The 22,019-nt window shown below is 29.6% G+C and overlaps 1 protein-coding gene across 10 annotated transcripts; it reads right to left on the reverse strand.

Annotated features, from left to right (window-relative positions):
- Positions 1-324: 324 nt before the first annotated feature.
- Positions 325-21,145, reverse strand: LOC142325366 (uncharacterized). 10 transcript variants are annotated; one of them, XM_075367052.1, is made up of 5 exons: positions 20,849-21,145; positions 16,650-16,711; positions 10,290-10,394; positions 8,900-9,010; positions 325-1,139 (listed from the first exon to the last, which is right to left on the reverse strand). In XM_075367052.1, exons 2-5 carry the CDS (start codon positions 16,689-16,691, stop codon positions 402-404), a joined length of 996 nt encoding a protein of 331 aa, XP_075223167.1. In that variant the 5' UTR covers positions 16,692-16,711; positions 20,849-21,145; the 3' UTR covers positions 325-401. The 10 variants fall into 10 exon arrangements, with proteins under 10 accessions (XP_075223167.1, XP_075223164.1, XP_075223166.1 ...); XM_075367049.1 differs by having other exon boundaries at positions 8,891-9,010; XM_075367051.1 differs by lacking the exon at positions 20,849-21,145 and adding an exon at positions 20,247-20,351 and having other exon boundaries at positions 8,891-9,010.
- Positions 21,146-22,019: the final 874 nt, after the last annotated feature.

Consider the following 22,019-nt stretch of genomic DNA (forward strand, 5'->3'; position numbering starts at 1 on the left):
ATGCAGTTCTACAGGATTAGCTGAGGAAAATCATGGATGAGATCAAACAATGTGCAGAGATGTACCTTACCATTAATAGTGGTCACTTGCTGATGTGAGTTGAAAAATGCATCCTTGAACTTTTTACAATGGTGTACCTAGTTAGTATTTCATTTGTAATTAAAGTGTTCATTTTCAAGTTTTAAATCATCTAATTGTTTCTGCTCCATCTGTATTTCAATTCAGCATGTTCAAATTAACAAAAATTTTATGTTCATTCACCAAACATTAAATGAATTTCAGTTATGCTACTTCTTGTTGAGGTTTATAAATTTATACTCTACATTTTATTTAAAAAAATATTTTATTTAACATTCAAATAACTTTTTCAAAGGCATTAACCACTTCTTTTTTAACAGAAATTAGAATTCATGAATTTTTAAGTGTTTATCAAGTGTCCTTTTTAAAACAAATCCCTTACCACATAAATAACAAACAAAGTCTCTTTTATCAGAATGTAATTTAAAATGTACATTAAGGTTACTCTTTTTAACAAAAGCTTTATTGCAAATGGTACACACAAAATCTTTTTCATTATTATGAATTTTTAAATGCCACACAAGACTTGATTTGGAAGTAAAAGATTTCTTACAATATTCACAGAAAAAATCTCTTTGGCCTGTGTGTACTTTAATATGTTGAGCTAAACCACTTTTAACATAAAAACCTTTATTACAATAATGACAAATAAAATTTCTCTCATTTGTATGATGATTAAAATGTATTATATAATTACTTTTTTGTGTGAACCCTTGATTACAAACATTACATATATATTTTCTTTTATCAAAATGAATTTGTTCATGATATTTAAGACTTGCCTTTTTTTTAAAAGATTTCATGCATATATTACAATAAAACTCCTTTTGTTTACTGTGTTTTGATAAATGCATATTAAATTTTTTTTTATTATTAAATGACTTATTACAATATTTACAAAGAAACTGCTGTGGTTTATCTTCAGTACTATTTTGTGATTTTAAGTTATTGTTATTAGTTTCTTTTTCATCATGTGATATGCACTCTTTTGGAACGTCTACCAAATCAGTAATCACAGAACTACACTTGTTATTCAATAAAATTTTAGGAAAATCGTTTGTCTGAAAAAGAAGTAAATATAATAATAATAATAATACAATAAACATAATTACTTTTAAAATAATAGTTTATGTAGAATTTATATAAATATACTAGCTGATCAGGCAATGCTTTGCTATTGTTAGATTTCAAATCTAGCAATAGTGAAGCATTGCCAGGTCAAGCTAGTAAATTTATATAATAAAATTTTAGGAAAATCGTTTGTCTGAAAAAGAAGTAAATATAATAATAATAATAATACAATAAACATAATTACTTTTAAAATAATAGTTTATGTAGAATTTATATAAATATACTAGCTGATCAGGCAATGCTTTGCTATTGTTAGATTTCAAATCTAGCAATAGTGAAGCATTGCCAGGTCAAGCTAGTAAATTTATATAAATTAACACAATTGAAAGTTTGATAAAACTGAACATTACAGAACTTCACAAAATGTAACCTTCCACTTTTACCCTATTTCCCCCTTCCCTGTCACCCTTTTCTCTTATTCACCTTTTTCCTTTTCCCATGCCCCTTTTTCCCCTTTCCCTTTTATACTTTTACATTTTTCCCTGCACGTAAATTGGCCCACTAGTTTGTTAGTATAAAGTGGACAACATACGAACATTGCCTTTTATATATATAGAAGAAGAAAGTCTGTTTTTTTATTTGTTTGTTTTGTAAAGATCTCAAACCGGTGCCACCTAGTGGGTATAGTTTTTGCAAAAATTTTTTTTTCATGTAACTAATATATATTCTGAATATGAGCCAAATCAGACTATAAGGTGATTTTTCCAAACATCTCAACCCCAGCCCTATCTAGCAGATCCATTTTTTGCAGAGGATTTTTTTCTATATAAGTAACTAATATTCTGAACATGAGCCAAATCGAATTATAAATACAATTTTTCTAAATTAGACTCTAGTATTATCTAGCTGGTCCATTTTTTGCAAAAATATATCTTTTCACGTAACTAAAATATATTTTGAATATGAGCCAAATCAGACCATAAATACAATTTTTCAAAATATCTTGACCCAAGAACCACCTAGTGGATCCTAACTAATTCAGAAACCTTCATGGGCATGCGCACAACTCAACAAAGTTTCATCGCAATCGGATGAGTGGTATATATAGGAGCGCATATGGGACAGACAAACAAACAAACATTCATTTATATAAGATTATATAAATTATATTATATCTTATAAGATTTATATAAGATTATACATCAACATATGATAAAATATCACAACATGAAAGTTTCATATCTGATGAAACTAAGAATATACTTTTTTTATTTATTTTAAAAATATATTCATGAAATGTATTAATTTACCACCTGTGTTAATAAGTTTTTTATAGGCATCATTTATAGTGCAACAGGCATCAAACATTGTTTATTTCCTATAAATTCATGATCACTTCTGATATGACTACACAACAGCTGCTGCTATTCTTTTACAATAATGTTTACATATAACCTTTCACAGAATAAACAATGTTCTTAATTTAGCCCCAGAAAATAATTCAATTGTATGAAATTTGGATTTTGTGGTAGTGATTATGAATCCTTTGATAATTGTGATCCCTTTTATAAATCAATCAATTAAGAAACTTTTGTGTATATTTCTAGTCTCTTAACACCAAATGTGGCGGCGCTTTAACATTTCAATATACAACCTAATTATATCCTTCAATAATAAGCAAACAGCAAAAGCATGTTTACACAATTGAAAGCCATAACACCTTTTTTTAGTAAAGAATAACAGCTCTATAGTAATTATGTCACTGAATCAATATCAATTTGTAGAAGAATCTTGGACAAATACTAAGATACATATCATTTGCCTGGATCTATCCTCAAATTCAACACTTAGTTTCACAACCCTTAAGATAGAAAGTTTCCTTATCTGTAAAGATAATACATTTAAACAAATTTCCATTTTCTTGCTTAGCATAACATTTGAAAATGTGACGTGATCATCTACTTTGATTGTGTGACTTAGTTGAAGTATGCTGCTAATTGTAATTTCTTTGTAGTCTTGTAATTCTATTACACTGTGTACAAGGAATTTAGGAGTACTCAAGCTTCAAACTATGTGACTGAGGTCTTCAAGTTTTTAATCAAAACTGCTAAATACATTTGACATCTCTTACACCTCTTACACTAGTATGGCCATCCATATCTTTACTATCCACTTTTTTAAACTTTTGAAACCATGTAGTTTAACTGACATATCATGGCTACTGTACACTTCTACTGTTCATTTGTCTAAATTTACCTTGGGCATTAACTAATTTATACTTGGTGACCTTAAGACACATTGTGCTTTTTCTTAACAGATGCCATGCTGCCATTAAACTAACAAAATGCTAAATGGATATAAAGTAGACTGAATTGGAGTCACACTGTCAACATAAACCTGATAACTTACCATTACTGTAACAAAAAAAAAAATTTTTCTAGGTTCACAGAGTGAAAAATAATTAAATTACTGAATGCTATAAGTTCTTTTTCTTCAGAAATGTTGTATTATCTTTTACATGTGCAATGAATTTACAATACATCCTAAGTGTATATCTATTTCTGAATGATCTGCAATACATCACTCATCACAAATAATTAAAAAATTTGGTATTTTTCTATTAACAGGAAGGGGTATCCTCTCTCTTACAAATATTTATTTATTTATTATTATATGTGTTTAATAAAATCTAGTTACATTACTGACAAATTTTTGGAGGTCAGAAATTCTTAATATGCAAAATGTGAGAAAAAGAGCAATCCCAGTGGGATTATTCTGGAACTTAGCAATTCCAGTTGTAGTAAGGACTCGATGTGATCTTGTTCAATGCATCTACCCATTTTCTTTCTCCATTTTGTGCATCCACACTACCATTCAACTGTTTGTGTTTGTACACTGGTTTTAGAATCCACAAAATTAAAGTGGTAATATTATTTAAAGCACCGGTGCCCAGACATCACTGAAACATCTGCCAGGAATCTATTCTTAATATTGCTAATGGCATGATCATTGGCATAGATCGATCTGGCACTACATGCAGAAACTTGTTTTGATTCACAACATTTTTTTTTTGTCTTCAGTCATTTGACTGGTTTGATGCAGCTCTACAAGATTCCCTATCTAGTGCTAGTCATTTCATTTTGGTATACTCCCTACATCCTACATCCCTAACAATTTGTTTTACATATTCCAAACGTTGCCTGCCTACACAATTTTTTCCTTCTACCTGTCCCTCCAATATTAAAGCGACTATTCCAGGATGCCTTAATATGTGGCCTATAAGTCTGCCTCTTCTTTTAGCTATATTTTTTCAAATGCTTCTTTCTTCATCTATTTGCTGCAACACCTCTTCATTTGTCACTTTATCCACCCATTTGATTTTTAACATTCTCCTACAGCACCACATTTCAAAAGCTTCTAATCTTTTCTTCTCAGATATTACGATCTTCCAAGTTTCACTTCCATATAAAGCGACACTCCAAACATATACTTTCAAAAATCTTTTCCTGACATTTAAATTAATTTTTGATGTAAACAAATTATATTTCTGACTGAAGGCTCGTTTCGCCTGTATATTTGGCATTTTATGTCCCTTCTGCTTCGTCCATCTTTAGTAATTCTACTTCCCAAATAACAAAATTCTTCTACCTCCATAAACTTTTCTCCTCCTATTTTCACATTCAGTGGTCCATCTTTGTTATTTCTACTACATTTCATTACTTTCGTTTTGTTCTTGTTTATTTTCATGCGGTAGGACTTCATCCATGCCATTCATTGTTTCTTCTAAATCCTTTTTACTCTCAGCTAGAATTACTATATCATAAGCAAATTGTAGCTTCTTTATCTTTTCACCTTGTACTGTTACTCCGAATCTAAATTGTTCTTTAACATCATTAACTGCTAGTTCTATGTACAGATTAAAAAGTAACGGGATAGGGAACATCCTTGTCGGACTCCCTTTCTTATTACGGCTTCTTTCTTATGTTCTTCAATTATTACTGTTGCTGTTTGGTTCCTGTAAATGTTAGTAATTGTTCTTCTACCTCTGTATTTGAACCCTAATTTTTTTTAAATGCTGAACATTTTAATCCAGTCTACGTTATCGAATGCCTTTTCTAGGTCTATAAATGCCAAGTATGTTGGTTTGTTTTTCCTTAATCTTCTTTCTACTATTAATCTGAGGCCTAAAATTGCTTCCCTTGTCCCTATACTTTTCCTGAAACCAAATTGGTCTTCTCCTAACACTTCTTCCACTCTCGTCTCAATTCTTCTGTACAGAATTCTAGTTAAGATTTTTGATGCATGACGAGTTAAGCTAATTGTTCTGTATTCTTCACTTTATCTGCTCCTGCTTTCTTTGGTATCATGACTATAACACTTTTTTTGAAGTCTGATGGAACTTTCCCTTTTGCATAAATATTACACACAAGTGTGTATAATCTATCAATCGCTTTCTCACCTACACTTTGCAGTAATTCTACAAGTATTCCGCCTATTCCAGGAGCCTTTCTGCCATTCAAATCTTTTAATGCTCTCTTAAATTCAGATCTCAGTATTGTTTCTCCCTTCTCCCATTTCACCCTCTTCTTCCTCTATAAGACCATTTTCTAATTCATTTCCTCCATATAACTCTTCAATGTATTATACCCCCCTATCGACTTTACCTTTCGTATTATAAATCGGTGTACCATCTTTGTTTAACACATTATTGGATTTTAATTTATGTACCCCAAAATTTTCCTTAACTTTCCTGTATGCTCTGTCTATTTTACCAATGTTCATTTGTCTTTCCACTTTTGAACAATTTTCTTTAATCTACTCTTCTTTCGCTAGTTAGCACTTCCTGTTTATAGTATTTCTTAATTGTCGATTGTTCCTTTTACTTTCTTCATCACTAGCATTCTTATATTTTCTATGTTCATCCATCGGCTGCAATATATCGTCTGAAATCCAAGGTTTTTTACTGGTTCTCTTTGTTCCGCCTAAGTTCGCTTCTGCTGATTTAAGAATTTCCTTTTTGAACATTTTCCCATTCTTCTTCTACATTTTCTACTTATCTTTTTTACTCAGACCTCTTGCGATGCTCTTCTCAAAAATCTTCTTCATCTCCTCTTCCTCAAGCTTCTCTAAATTCCACCGATTCATCTGACACCTTTACTTCAGGCTTTTACACCCCAATCTACATTTCATTATCACTAAATTATGGTCGCTATCAATGTCTGCTCCAGGGTAAGTTTTACAGTCAACAAGTTGATTTCTAAATCTTTGCTTAACCATGATATAATCTATCTGATTATGTCAGTATTGCCTGGCCTTTTCCATGTGTATATTCTTCTATTATAATTTTTAAACTGGATGTTGGCAATTACTAAATAATACTTCGTGCAAAACTCTATAAGTTGGTCCCCCCCTCTTTCATTTCTTTTGCCCAGCCCATATTCACCCACTATATTTCCTTCCTTGCCTTTTCTAATCTCCAACTATTATTAAATTTTCATCTCCTTTTATGTATTTAATTGCTTCGTCAATTTCTTCGTATACGCACTCTACCTCATCATCATCGTGGCCGCTTGTCAGCATATAGACGTTAACAATCATTGTCGGTTTAGGTTTTGATTCTATCCTTATTACAATGATTCTATGGCTATGTATTTTGAAATACTCTACTCTCTTCCCTATCTTCTTGTTCATTATGAAACCTATTCCTGCCTGCCCATTATTTAAGGCTGAGTTAATTATTCTAAAATCACCTGACCAAAAGTCGTTTTCCTCTTCTCACCGAACCTCACTAATTCCTACTACATCTACATTTATCCTATCCATTTCCCTCTTTAAATTTTCTAACCGACCAACCTTTTTTAAACTTCTAACATTCCACACTCTGACTTGTAGAATGCTATTTTTTAATTTTCTGGTGAACCCTTCCTTAGTAGTCCCCACCCGGAGATCCGAACGGGGGACTAGTTTACCTCCAGAATATTTTACCAAGGAGGCGCCTCTCCATCATTGCTATATGAAAATGCAGACAGCTATATTTTCTTGGAAAAAAAAAAGCAGCTGTAGTTTTTCATTGTTTTCAGGTGAGCAGTACTCAGAGGACTGAGTGATGTTGATATGGCCGTTTAAGTCGTGTCCTGATCTACGCCCTTAACAACTACTGAAAGAGCTGCTGCCCTCTTTCAGGAATCATTCCTTAGTCTGGCTCTCAACAGATACCTCTCCGATATGGTTGCACCTTCGGTTCAGCTACTCTGTATCACTGAGCTCTCAAGCCCCTCACCAATGGCAAGGTCTCATGATTTATAGAGGGATTCACAACATAAATTCACTGAAAATTCATTTTTGAGGTGATATTTACCCCTCATGGTTTTTCCATTGTATAAACATACTTTCATCCAACTCTTCTATAAAGCCATCAGAAATCTATGTTTTTAGAGGGGCAGTCGGTCAACTTAAAGACAAAAACCTTAAGTGTACAGGTATTGTAATCAAATACTGTTCCAGACTGAATTGAACTGGCGATGGAATCATAAAACCAATGTCATTTCTCACTCCAACAGTATACAAATTGAAAGGCAGTTATGAGCACAGTCCCGACTCGTATATGTATTTTTATTCTATAAGCAGCACGGCTATAGCTTCACTGTTCGTGTTCACCAGAATATAATTTCATCTTGTGCTAGTTCTGATAAATTCTATCAAACAGGAGAATACTGTAATGTAGCCAGAAAGCAGCTTCTCTGAAGATAGCAACTCCCACAATTTAATTTTCTTAAAAAACAGTTGTGCTATGAAATACTATCAGATGCAACAAGAGAAATAAACAAATAAACAGAATTACAGTAATCAACATTTACGATATAATGTTTCACAGGAATTATAAAAACTTAACACTACAGTACTTAGCAGAAAAACCTATCTTCACATAACAAAGAAAAATACAAATAACAATTCTACTCAACTTTAATAAATAACTATGATATAAAATTAAACAGATTACTTCAATTTGTAGTAAAAGGATTCAGGAAACCCCTCTTTAATAGAAAAATACCAAAAATTCTTCTTATATAAGCACTAATCATAACTTTTCTAAAACTCATTAAAAATCAAGACAGCAGCAAAATATCATTTACATAATTCAAAATTCAATAAGTTTTTTATCACAAATTTAAAACACACATCTAAAAAAACAAATAAATGATTCAAGATAAGCATACACAACAATGACAATGAGAAACTGATGGGCTATTGGAGAGACAAAGAAATCCTATCTAATCCATTCTACAAAGATCTTGGCAAGAGATAAAAATGAATGAAGGAGGACCAAGATTTTTAAAATTTTATATTAATTAGAAATGTTGTTTAATGACCAATTTGCTTTTTAACAATCCTGAACTTAAAAGTTTCTTTGTTGAAAGCATGAATATCTGCTGCAAAGCACTTGTTTGTAACTCTAATAATTCTTCTATTTTTTGTCATAAATTTATTAAAAAAAAAGAATTGATTTGGACTTCTTAGGAATGCTCATCATATATTTAATCATTAGTAAAAGAAAAAAAACTGCTGAGAAGTTACAGGGATCAATTCTATTTTACAATTATAACTTTGCAATTTGACTGTCTAACCATACTGATCTTATGAAGCTAGAGCAATGAATCGTTGACTAGATATCAAAACTTTGTTTTTTTCAGTTCATACTTATGTTCAATATTTTTTATAAAAACAATGTTAACATACAAACCGCTTCAACCTTGTTTGCACTGCAACTTATATCATTGGTAACAGAACTACTTTCATCATTTGTAATTTTGTTTAATATACTTCCATTATTTGAATTATTTCCATTATTTCTTCCATATGCCTGGAAAAAAGTTGCAAATGCAAATAAAAAAATTACTTAGTTAAATTAATGTACAGATTTTTGTTTAATGTATGTTTTTTAACAATACTGAAGCTTTCTGTTTAATTTTAAACAAGTGCATATCAATATTTATAAGGGTTTTTTACTTACTGGATCAGAATATATTGTACCTATGAATATAATTAACAGTTATGTTACTTTTGTTGACAGTTTTTAATTAAAGACTTTTTTTGTTATGTTAGTTATTTTTAATGGTTTACACTTTTCTTAATAACTAAATTATTCACTTCAATCATTTTCATGAAAACATCTGAGTAACCATACATATTTGTGTCCCAAGTTGTTTACAAACAAGCAGAAATTAATTTGCACAAAATACCGATAAAACTCATTTCCACAAAAAATAAAAATCTGATTAGTTTTTTAATCTTACTGGCGAAGTACTCCTACTAGTATAACAAAATAAATCAATCTATTTTGCATGATTAGTGAACTTTTTAAAAGTATGCCGGCCTCTGTGACATCAGTGGTAGCGTCTTGGCCTTTCATCCGAAGTCCTGAGTTAAAATCCTGGTCAGGCATTGCATTTTCACATGCTACAAATCATTCATATCTCATCCTCTGAAGCAATACCTAACAGTGGTCCTGGAGGTTAAAAAAAAGGTAGTTCCTGCGCAGAAACACAGATGTTTGACATTTTAGGCCCATGCAGACCAGTTATTAAGAATATTAATAAGAAAAATAAATGAAATGATGCCTAATCATTTTTATTAGGTTACCACAAGTATTATCTAAAAGGAAACTATTGATTCTGATCTCACCATTTTAGTCTGTTTAAGCACCACAGTAGAATATTTCCAAAACTACAAAACTATACAACAAAAAAACAACAAAATCCATGTTGATCCAAATGATTTAACTTTTACATCACCATAAGGATATAAAATACAATAAGTTTTTCAAATCTGATCTGGTCTTGAACATTATCAAGCAACAGATCACTCTCAATACATATGTCTTAACTTTTTCAATTCAGCATAAAGTCCAGAGGTGGGAGAAGAAAAAGGAATTTTCCATGTTGTCTTACAAAAAAAAATCTACTAAAACTGGAAAAATTTTTACTATATAGATTAGATTGGAACATCTTAGAAAACTGAATTTTACCTATTCTTTTTTATAAAGTGATTTTAAAAAATATAAATTATCTTTTTCTCAAATACTTTAAATCAGGGAAAACTTACAACCAGCTAAACATAAAATAAATATGAATATTCCTTACGGAGTTATACTTCATGAGATAATTTCTAAGTATGTTGGAATCTGAATCAGTTTGGCGAGTATCTGTATGACATTCTTTGGAACTATCCTCAAAACAGCTTAATTCCTAAAATAAATAAAAAATTACAGTAGATTCAAAATTAATTTTAATGTTTCAATATATAATACACAACTAGTTCTACTAATGTTAATTATAATAACTAATGTACTGTATAACTGTACTTTACAAATTAAAATGGTTTGCCTTTCCAAAAGAAACCCAAGTTTCAAAAGTTGCACAAAATATCTCAACATTTTTTATCGAGTTCATTAAATTACACAACAAACCATCTTAAAGTTACATTTTATTAAAACCTAACTTCTAGATTAGTCACTTCCAAATTAAATAAAAATTGTTTCTCACAGTAATTATCCAGTTTCTCTTCAGGCAAGTTAACAGTGACTTTTTTGTAGGGCATAAATTAAAAAATGTAGAAAATTATTTTATTATGTGGTTTAATAATACATTCAATCTATGTTGTGCTTATTCATTTAATTTTTTTTTTAAATTTAGTGTGTTTGTATAAATTTCATACAATTCAAGTGTTTGAATTTATATCCTGTGTATAAAATTTGCTTGTAGTAGTTAATGTCTGTATGTGTCTTGCTTCTATAAAGTGATATGTAAAAGTTGATTTTTTCTTGTATATAATACAAGTAAGCTTTCTTTGTATCTGTGAATGAATGTTCATTCCTCCTGCCTGATTACATATATTACACCAGTTAAACTGCAATGATTATACTAAATCATCAGACAAACTAGGCACATATTTATCCTACACACAAAATAGAAACAAACTAATAAAATAGAATCTACTAATCCCCCATTAATGTGTGTAAACACACATACACACACACATATATATATATTTATATACATACACACACACACTAAGAACCACACTAAGAATTAACCAAAACATGTAAATTTTAAAAACAGTACGTACAATCCCAAGTCTCAACACACTTGAACAATGTAAAACTTACAAACACAACCAATAAAGTACATTACTTGCTTCACATTAAAGGGTTTCATAACACTTTTAAGATGAGTACAATTAAAAATAGTTTGTGATAAACTCCATGAAAAATGCAATTGCATAAATTAGCCTTCTAAGGTCTCCTAGAAGAAAACTTCTATAAATATGAAGTGAATCTTTTGCAAGTTTTTAATAATCTATATAAAAATCTGTTAAACATTTTAAAAAGCATGAAAATTTTTTTATATTAAAAAAAAGGTAATATTGGAGCTTGAATAACTGAAGTAAAGTTAGATATAATTAACTTTATTATATATTTTAAATGACTTGCTTTCAAAGTAAGCAATTACCAAAAATATCATATTTTATTTTGTACATCAATGAAATAAATTTTAATAAGAAATTAGAGATTAGATTTTGATGTAAATAGCTTCTTTGTTTTTCCTGGGTGCACAACGAAGTGTTATCACGCTTAGACACAATTTATCATAGACACAACACTAAACCTAAAAATTAACTAATACTCATGTGAAACAAATAAAATCAACAATTAAAACATGTAATATTTTTTTTTTTGTCTTCAGTCACTTGACTGGTTTGATGCAGCTCTCCAAGATTCCCTATCTAGTGCTAGTCGTTTAATTTCAGTATACCCTCTACATCCTACATCCCCAACAATTTGTTTTACATATTCCAAACGTGGCCTGCCTACACAATTTTTCCCTTCTACCTGCCCTTCCAAAATTAAAGCGACTATTCCAGGATGCCTTAGTATGTGGCCTATAAGTCTGTCTCTTCTTTTAACTATATTTTTCCAAATGCTTCTTTCTTCATCTATTTGGCGCAATACCTCCTCATTTGTCACTTTATCCACCCATCTGATTTTTAACATTCTCCTATAGCACCACATTTCAAAAGCTTCTAACCTTTTCTTCTCAGATACTCCGATTGTCCAAGTTTCACTTCCATATAAAGCGACACTCCAAACATACACTTTCAAAAATCTTTTCCTGACATTTAAATTAATTTTTGATGTAAACAACTTATATTTCTTACTGAAGGCTCGTTTAGCTTGTGCTATTCGGCATTTTATATCGCTCCTGCTTCGTCCATCTTTAGTAATTCTACTTCCCAAATAACAAAATTCTTCTACCTCCATAATCTTTTCTCCTCCTATTTTCACATTCAGTGGTCCATCTTTGTTATTTCTACTACATTTCATTACTTTTGTTTTGTTCTTGTTTATTTTCATGCGATAGTTCTTGCGTAGGACTTCATCTATGCCGTTCATTGTTTCTTCTAAATCCTTTTTATTCTCGGCTAGAATTACTATATCATCAGCAAATCGTAGCATCTTTATCTTTTCACCTTGTACTGTTACTCCGAATCTAAATTGTTCTTTAACATCATTAACTGCTAGTTCCATGTAAAGATTAAAAAGTAACGGAGATAGAGAACATCCTTGTCGGACTCCCTTTCTTATTATGGCTTCTTTCTTATGTTCTTCAATTGCTACTGTTGCTGTTTGGTTCCTGTACATGTTAGCAATTGTTCTTCTATCTCTGTATTTGAACCCTAATTTTTTTAAAATGCTGAACATTTTATTCCAGTCTACGTTATCGAATGCCTTTTCTAGGTCTATAAACGCCAAGTATGTTGGTTTGTTTTTCTTTAATCTTCCTTCTACTATTAATCTGAGGCCTAAAATTGCTTCCCGTGTCCCTATACTTTTCCTGAAACCAAATTGGTCTTCTCCTAACACTTCCTCCACTCTCCTCTCAATTCTTCTGTATAGAATTCTAGTTAAGATTTTTGATGCATGACTAGTTAAACTAATTGTTCTGTATTCTTCACATTTATCTGCCCCTGATTTCTTTGGTATCATTACATGTAATATAATAATGAAATATATTCCTCATACAGTACAGCATAGATGTAAAGTAAAGCATAGATGTATCGTTGTCAATTGAGATAAGAATCTCAATTGATAATGATTGAAATTCTTTTGCTGACACGACATGTTTTTACTTTTACATATGACTGTTACCATACTTTTAGTACTAAAATTACTATACTTTTAATAATATGACAATCAATTATAATGGATATATAATTTTAGTTTATCTCATTTTAAATGAATAGTTATATAACGTTTTTATAATTAACCATGTGGATATTCCTGAAGATGGACGAAGGTCTGAAAGTGCTTGAATAGATTTAAACATTTTATAATTGCTTGTAAGCTGAACTCTCATTATTTACATTTTATATATAAAATACCAATGGTGCCATGTTATGAAAATTTAACCTAAATTGTTTGGTTTCGTTTATACCAAAGAGATGGCTCACCACTGTCCACCACTAGACTTACCACAGGGCTTGAATGAAACACACCTGTAGCAAGACGGACAAATGTGTGACAGATTACATTGAGCATCCTAAGAACAGTGGCTCGTATGGACGAATAAGCCATAGTCAAAGCTGTAATGGACCAGAGCTTGGTAGAAGCACAAAATGCATACTTAAACAGCTCCTCAATGGGTTTTAGAACTTTCAGCATGTCTAGTATTTTTAGACATACTACCTTTAGCTCCTTTAAATATGTTAACCAGTTCAATCATTGGTCAAACCACAAGGTATGTTGGTGATTAATTGATATACTGAAGAAATTAACCTTAAACCCAATGTGGGCTCCATTATGCTATTTATTATTAAAAATTTATGTATTTATTATACAGATACAAAGTGAAATTTTTATCATTCTTAGGTATCATCCATAAAAAACCTACTTTTAAATAATTTCATTACTTATGTTTTCATCACAGCTGATTGCTGCTATGGTAATGCCATAAATTGTAATAAGGTAACAAACCATACAAAAGATGAATATTGAAAAGTACTATTATGATTTAATAATACAACTGAAAGGAACTGTAAATACAATTTTCTGTTAACCTTACTTCTTTTAAAGTATAAAAAATAAGTAAATCTTTAATTTATTTATTAGACCTAATAATTACTGCTCTGATGAAGGAACTGCACAACAGCCCCAAAAAGGTCTTCTGAAAGCAAACAACCATATATAAGGGAATCCTGACAGTAAATGCCTCCTCCTTAATAAATTTTGAAATGTTTAACAAACTAATGAAACTGCAGTAACATGTACAGTCATAGATTACTAAAAAGCAAACTATTTTTCTAGATTCATAAATAAATAATATGAATGACAGAGAAAATCAAAAGGCAATTGAATGCTAGAAAAAGAGGAATGTCAGGTTCAACAGATCTGTAGAAAGATGGTCATATACAGAGTTGTCACAATCAATAAGTAATTTTACTAAATTTTAATTTTTGCTTAAAAATAAAATGCAGCATTTTATTTTTATTCTCAAAGGTTAATTTTTATTAAATGTGAAAATTACAAAAAATATAATTTTTAATGAAACGCCTATAAAATTTAAACTTAATGATGGTTTTTTTTTTGCTATGTTAAAACATTTTCAACTAATTTTACAGCAGTCATTAGTGACACTGCAATTATTATGCACAGTAATTATGGGAAATTTATTGCATTTTTTTTTCTAAAACAGCAAAAGATGTGCATTTTGATATTAGCATAAAATGTGTTAATCATTAAGTATAGTATGTACATCAAATATATCAGTTTTTAATGTTTCTGTACTTGCACATTTTATAATGTTAAATGTGTGTTCAGAAGAGATATTTCTGTGTATGTGTGTGTGTATGTAAATTATCCAGGTTTTCAGTAACATTGAAGAAAGTGTGATTTATTTCTATAAAGTGGTTGACAAAAGGTAATTAATTCTGACTTCAAATTTAATTTTGAATTACTTGCTGCATAAAGTAAGGAATAAAAATTCCAAAAGATAAAACAAAAATTTTTTACAAAATTAAAAAAAAAATGTATTTTAATGTTTTCTTTAACAAGATTAAAATATTTTTTTGAAGGAGGCAATTTCATCGATCAGTAAGATGAAATAAGGTTAAAACTATAAAAAAAAACTATTAATTTCCTAACTATAAAGCATATTTTTTAAAGGTCTATATCAACTTTGCTACTGATTTATAATTTGGAAACTCATAGTGCTTGTGCAGCACACTTATTTTTACTTGCAGTCATCTCTTGACAAATTAGGTGTCGTATTTATATTTTTTGGCATGCATATGGAAATGAATAATTAATTAAATATTCCCACCAAGTGTGAGGCTGAAGCAGTAATTCACTTCTTAATGGCAAAAAAAGTCTGCTGCTGAAAATCCACAAAGAAATTTGTTAAACATTACATGTGAAGATACAGTTTGAAAATGGTGTTTATTTTTAGAAGGCAGGATAAATATTCACTATGAAGAATTAAGTGGTCACCCATCTGCAATCAAAAGATTTGTGGGGAAAAGTGAATGAAAAGGTTCACAAATTGCTTGCTGAGTTTCTTCATTGTGAAAATTGCTTACTTCATTCCTTCATGATGAAGAAATGACATAAACGTCATTAAGTATGGTGAAAAACTGTTAAAAAAACTTTGACATGCTATTCAGAATAAAAGACATAGGAAGCTAGCTCTGCATGGGAATTTTTTCTGGAGGAAAATGCTTGACCACACACTGAAACAAAAATAGTTCAATTATTATAGCAATTCTGCTGGGAATTCTTCAAATACCCACCATACAGCCATGACCAAGAATTTAGTGACTACTAACTTATTTTTTCATTTAAGAAATTGCTTGCATTGTAGAGGTTTGAAAATGATGAGGGACTTATAGATGAAGTATTTATTTAAATCACTGGTAGGAAAATTATTCATAGGCTGAATAATAAAGCTATCAAACATTATGGAAAATGTGCTGGAGTAAATAGGAATTATATGGAAAATAATACATATATTTATTTTAATGCAATAATTTTTTCTAAATCACTCATTTCTGTTTTTATATCAAAACGGTTCCTACTTAAAAAACATGTCTTATACATTACAAAATCTGCTTGTAGAAGATATTTACAAAGCTACTTACATAAAAGATGATGACCTAATCTTGACAACTTCAAAAGAGGTATCATCAACAATACCACATTTTAACCATATCAATTGAAAATCTACATAACTCCACACAGTTCAGAATATTTAATGATATTTAGAAAGTGAGTTGATATTTACATTTGTTTATCTTAGAATACATTTCCCTTTCATGTATAAATGTAAAATGAAAAATATAACAATAACAAAAAGAACACGTTAAAACAAATTACATCAACATATTTGAAGAGGTAAATCAATACAGATCACATATAACAGATTTATTACAATATCAGTTAAGACTATAACCTGTTTAATGTCCAACTCTGATTCCTGTTTGATATCTACCATTCTTAATGTTCATCCAGATACTAGAAAAAAAGAAAAACAAATTATGAAACTGATGTAACAATAATTAAGAGGTTAAATAGAAGAAGTATCTTAATGAAAGTAAGTTTATAAAATATGTTATTAGAAGCATAAAAGTATGGAAAATTAAATTATGTATTTCATATTAAAAAATATAAACACAGTGTTTCCAAAATGGAGGGTATAACAAAATTAGATGTAAATAATAATTTAAATGTCATACTCTTGAAAAATTACAGATATTAAAAATTAATAATATTAATAAAAATATGATAAATGAACAATTAAATACAAGGTATGGTCAAAAAGTATCTGATCTTGGCTCATAAAAACAAAAATACTTAATTAAGAAGAATTTTATGCTTGGAAAATTCATCAGACAATGCTCCAACCCATGCTTCACAACTTATTTAGAGATTCTTGACAAAACACAGGATCAAACAATTTAAGGAGGTCGATACTCATGACATGGCTTCCTGTGATCTTTGGCTGTTTCCTATGTTTAAAATTCTGCGTAAAGGAAAGAGATTTGAAGGCAGAAGAGATCAAAATAAATGTGACAAGAGGACTTAATGGTAGTCACTAACAATGACTTTGAAAAATGCTTCTAACAATGGAAACATTGCTGGGATAATTATGTTACATCAGAAGGGGCCTACTTTGAAGAGGATAGGTCATTAAACTAAACAGGTTAAGTATTTTTGTTTTTATGAGCAAAAGGTCAGATCACTTTTTTCATACTTCATGTGATAAATGAATAAGAGAAACTGTAAATTTAATTTTAAATCATATTTAAAAGTATTACCAAATTATTAGTTCTAACCATCACTGTAGCTGCAATACTAGCAGTAGGTAATAGTTTTACTACATAACTAAAAGAAAACAAATATTTCCTGCCTAAGGAAAAATTAAAAAAATTAAAAGTAGTAAGATGAGTGTTGAACAAAAATATGAAAATATTATTTAATACAACTATTTTACTTCATTTGACAACTATAATTAATACATATTTAGTATCTCCATAAATAACAATAGAATAAATGATAAAAAAACAAAAATCTGTCAATGGAGAGTTGAGTGATACAGTATATATTATTGCTAACCTTTTTCTTTCACCTTAGGCTGTCCACTGTCCACAGCTCAGTTGAATACATTTTTTTTATATATTTATTTTTTTTTTATTTTATAAATAAAAAAATGTTTTTAGTCAGTGATTCATAAGTGTTGGTGTTTTGGTAATTAGTTTTTTTTATTTATATTGCCCATCAAAAGAACTGCACTGCAACTGTCATTTAGCTTTCTTTTTTCTCCAATTTTTTCATTATTTCTGTGTGTTTTTCTCTTCTTTCTTGTGTCCATTTTGCTGCTCCTGTTTTTTGAAGGGGATATGTTCTGGAATCCCTTCATGGTTTTGATCATTTTCCTAAATTTTTCCCCATTTTTAATACTTTCTACAGCTATTTGTTTTTCTTTTAAATCTTAGAAGTTTCTGAAAATCATTTTAGTTCCACTCTTTAATTGCTAATTATTAAAATATTTTCTTGTTAATCCATTATTATTCACTCTAGAGAAGTGGCTGTTAAAATTGGAATCATTTTCCTTTTAATTGTGTTAATTTCTATTTCTTTAACTTTATTCTTCAGTTTTGTAACTTTATACGTATACGGGTGAACTGCTAAGAGAGCTGATCTGAGCATGCACAATTGTAACTAAGTGAACCACACGCCCCACTGGATCCACAATTTTCAGTAATTCCATGGAATATAAAAAAGACTATATTAACATAAGGCATGCAATACTGAACATACACACTGCTAATAGCACAATACAATTTATTACATTTTTATTATGAGACCATTATAGTAACAACAGTACTAGTTTAAGTAAATTCTAAGCAAAAATAATAACTGTTTTTTTTAAGAAATTTTTTTTTAAATACGAAAATTACTTCCAAGTTTACTAACATTGATTTTCAAAAAAGTGTATTATTTAGATTGTAATACATTAACAAAGCTGTAAACATTCTTTGCTGATTGAAAACCATATACAAAAATGTTTACAAATTACATAATGAAGATTCATATGTATAATTCACACATTAATTTACATGTATGGAATGATACATAGCTTTAAATGTATGGTAATAAGAATCGATTTTTATAATGAATGCAGTAAAGTTAACATAGGTTTATCCACATATAGGTTCAATGTTCTTTATATTGTCAATTATCAACAAAAAAAAACTTTTGGTAAAATATACTTAAAAAAAATTAATTATTTAAAATGATGCTTGTCCTATTTTTTAAATGCATTTTTTGTGTGTTACAAGTCTCCATTGTCCAGTTTTTGTACTTCCATTAGTACATTACAGGACAACTGTATCTTTTAAGCTTTCACCTATTCTGAACTTATCAGTTAGTCATTGTTAGAACTATTTGTATTACTTTCTTGTTATGAACTGTTCAAATGTCTATTTTATTTAGGCTACAACAGATTAATACTATAGGTCCAATATCACACCAAAATGACGACAAATTTTACTTTTTTTATCAACTAACACCTACACTGCACCTATAGGGAAATTGAGGAGCGAAGAAGATGCTCCTTCTCCTTAATCGTTCATATAGGATATAAATAACCAGTACCATAGCTATGTTAAAAGGATTACTCTAGCTGCATTGCTACAAGACTGTATTTGAATAACTAGTTTAGAAAACCAGTGCTTTCCATTAAACATATGAAATATATTATTAATTTCTTAATAATTAATGATGATAATTTTTAATAGTCTAAATGTGCATCATCATAATTTCCATTTTTCACAAAATGTTCCTGAGTTTTTACTTTTGGCATTTTGAACTGATAAGAAACGATAAGGCAATAACATGTGATGCAGCAGTTTTGACAGAGCCTTGTGTTGTCATTTTTTTATATCAGTTACAAACTCTTTGAGAAACTCCTTTCTCACAGCCAGCTTCTCCAATATTTGATAACTGAAGTTGTTTACACCATGTTATTATAAAATGTTACAATGAACATCATAGAACATCTGATGCTCGAATCATGCTAATCACAAATTTAGCTTTCTAATAGTGACATAAATTTTATAATGAATTTTAAAAACATAATTTCCTCTTGATACACTATGTTCGTGTATCAAAGAACAATATCACATTGAATCCTCATTGAGGTGCTCTTAACACCATTCACTCCAATTGCCTGTGTCTTGTTAGACTAATAAGACTAATCAGATTCAAAAAGAGACCTCAGATACCATATATTTCAAGTTTATTGATTAAAATTCATTTACAAAATCTCAAGCTTTCCTAATGCAAAGAAATTTGTCAACAGAAATGCGTCTCATCCAAAACCTATAATAATTATATCTTAAGTAAAGGGTTACTAGTTCTGGAAACAAAATTGATTCTTTGCAATTATTTTATGTATTCCTAAAGGATTATTAACCTTATTTTTAGGTAATAGTCAATAACTTTTGAAAAAGAATTAAGTTAAAAAAATTTGTGTTCATAAACCTACCATTCTTAACGGTGGATTCTTTAAAAATTAAACAATTCTGGATTCTCCTTAGAAATAAAAAATAACAATTTCCAATCTAATTGATAGTTTGAAAATGTAGGCGAGCATGATAGAGATAAGCCTTTAATAATTTAATTATTTTATTTGAAATACTGCCAACCATGAATGAACATTTATTTTAGGGATAAATTCTATTTCAGACAATGTCATTTTAGAAAATATTTGATTTTCATTAACCAGGGTAGTTATATCTACCTGGTGGTGTGGGTTCAACCTTATCTTATATAAAGTATTAGCAGACTGTAATATAAGACAGAATCAATAAGCTTTCAGTCCACTACTAAAAAATACAAACATCAAGGAAACAGGATTGATGATGACAAAAGTAAACTTTCAAAAAAATGACCTTTAAAACAAACCAAAAACTTGTCATAAAACATAATATTTTCATCTAACAGGAAATACTTCAACTGCTAGATAAATACAGAAATACAATTTTGGCACATCTAAACAGAACTAAACGAACTTATCATTACTACCGTAACAATAGAAAATACACCAAAACTATTAACATATTTACATAAACTAAAATCGCTAATTACCAAATAAATAGAATCTAGCAAGTAAATCATGCCTTATCTAAAATATTCCATATGAACACAGTCAAAGTCTTTCGCAGTATGTACACTACAGATATTTTAAAGAAAAAGGAATACGCTAAAAATAGAGTATCAATTTTACACTCCGATCAGGTTATCACACTGTCGCTGGATTGGTTTTACGCAGTAGAAATGGCTAAATAATCAGTTTATTAAAACTGTTAAAACAATGTCACAATACTTTTTGAGAAAACTCAACTGCCACTTACAGCTTGTACCGTAATGCTCAGATTTGTAAGGTCTATAATGAATCGTTTAAGTTTGATAGAACAACAATTTTCACAGCAAATGAAAAAGACTTATCCGTTATTAATCCCTACAGTTATCAATATAATATTAAAAAAAATGGATCATATTCTAAAAAGGATCTCATGGATATGCTTTAATGAGTGCAAATAACTAAATATATGATTGTAAAATATTTCCATTGTTTTGGAACAAATGTATCATAATTTCATCAAGCTGATCCGTGAAGATCCTTACGAGTATGAAGACTTTACAATAAGAAATTACTTTTTTCGAGGTTGCCGTTTAAATTTAAACAATTATCATATAGTTTCGTTAGATTAAAATTCCATCAGTGTAGATAACTGCTGCTGATCTTGCCAGATACCAAATGACAATTATTTTGATACCATCTTCAGCTAGAAAACACTATCGTTGAAAAATTATATTTTGGAAGTAAATGAAAATCAACAGGGGGCAGATCAGCCCTCTGCCATTTGGTGAGTGCTTGAATACTTTCGAACCGAATTTTTTAACCTGAAAGCGAGCTAACATATTATGAAACAAAATTATGTCATTTTGTTAAAAAAAAACCTTGTCGTTTGTTTTATGTTGTGCAATACAAACCTGCTTCACAGCAAGCCTGTGTATTTATTATTCTCCAACTTGACACGAAATCAACGAGTAAGAAGCCTTTCCTATTTTAGAAAATGGTCTTACCTTTATTATTTTTTTTCACAGTTTCTTTGGGTTTGAAGAAATTCCTGAATGATGTCACTTTAATGACTAGTAATTCACACCAACTTCATTCAATAGTTTCAGCATACTTCCATGTTATATCATTATTTCAAAATCACTAATATTTCTGAGAAATGTAGCCCACGCTTAT

Source organism: Lycorma delicatula, chromosome 5, assembly GCF_047948215.1.
Source record: "Lycorma delicatula isolate Av1 chromosome 5, ASM4794821v1, whole genome shotgun sequence".
Lineage (NCBI taxonomy): Eukaryota > Metazoa > Arthropoda > Insecta > Hemiptera > Fulgoridae > Lycorma > Lycorma delicatula.

Coding starts and splice junctions, on each gene's coding strand:
- LOC142325366 (XM_075367049.1), bottom strand. CDS start 16,691: ATGGTAGATATCAAACAGGAATCAGAGTTGGACATTAAACAG. Junction 10,395..16,649: donor CAGAGTTGGACATTAAACAG/GTTATAGTCTTA, acceptor TATTTATTTTAG/GAATTAAGCTGTTTTGAGGA. Junction 1,140..8,890: donor GTGCAAACAAGGTTGAAGCG/GTTTGTATGTTA, acceptor CTTCTTTTTCAG/ACAAACGATTTTCCTAAAAT.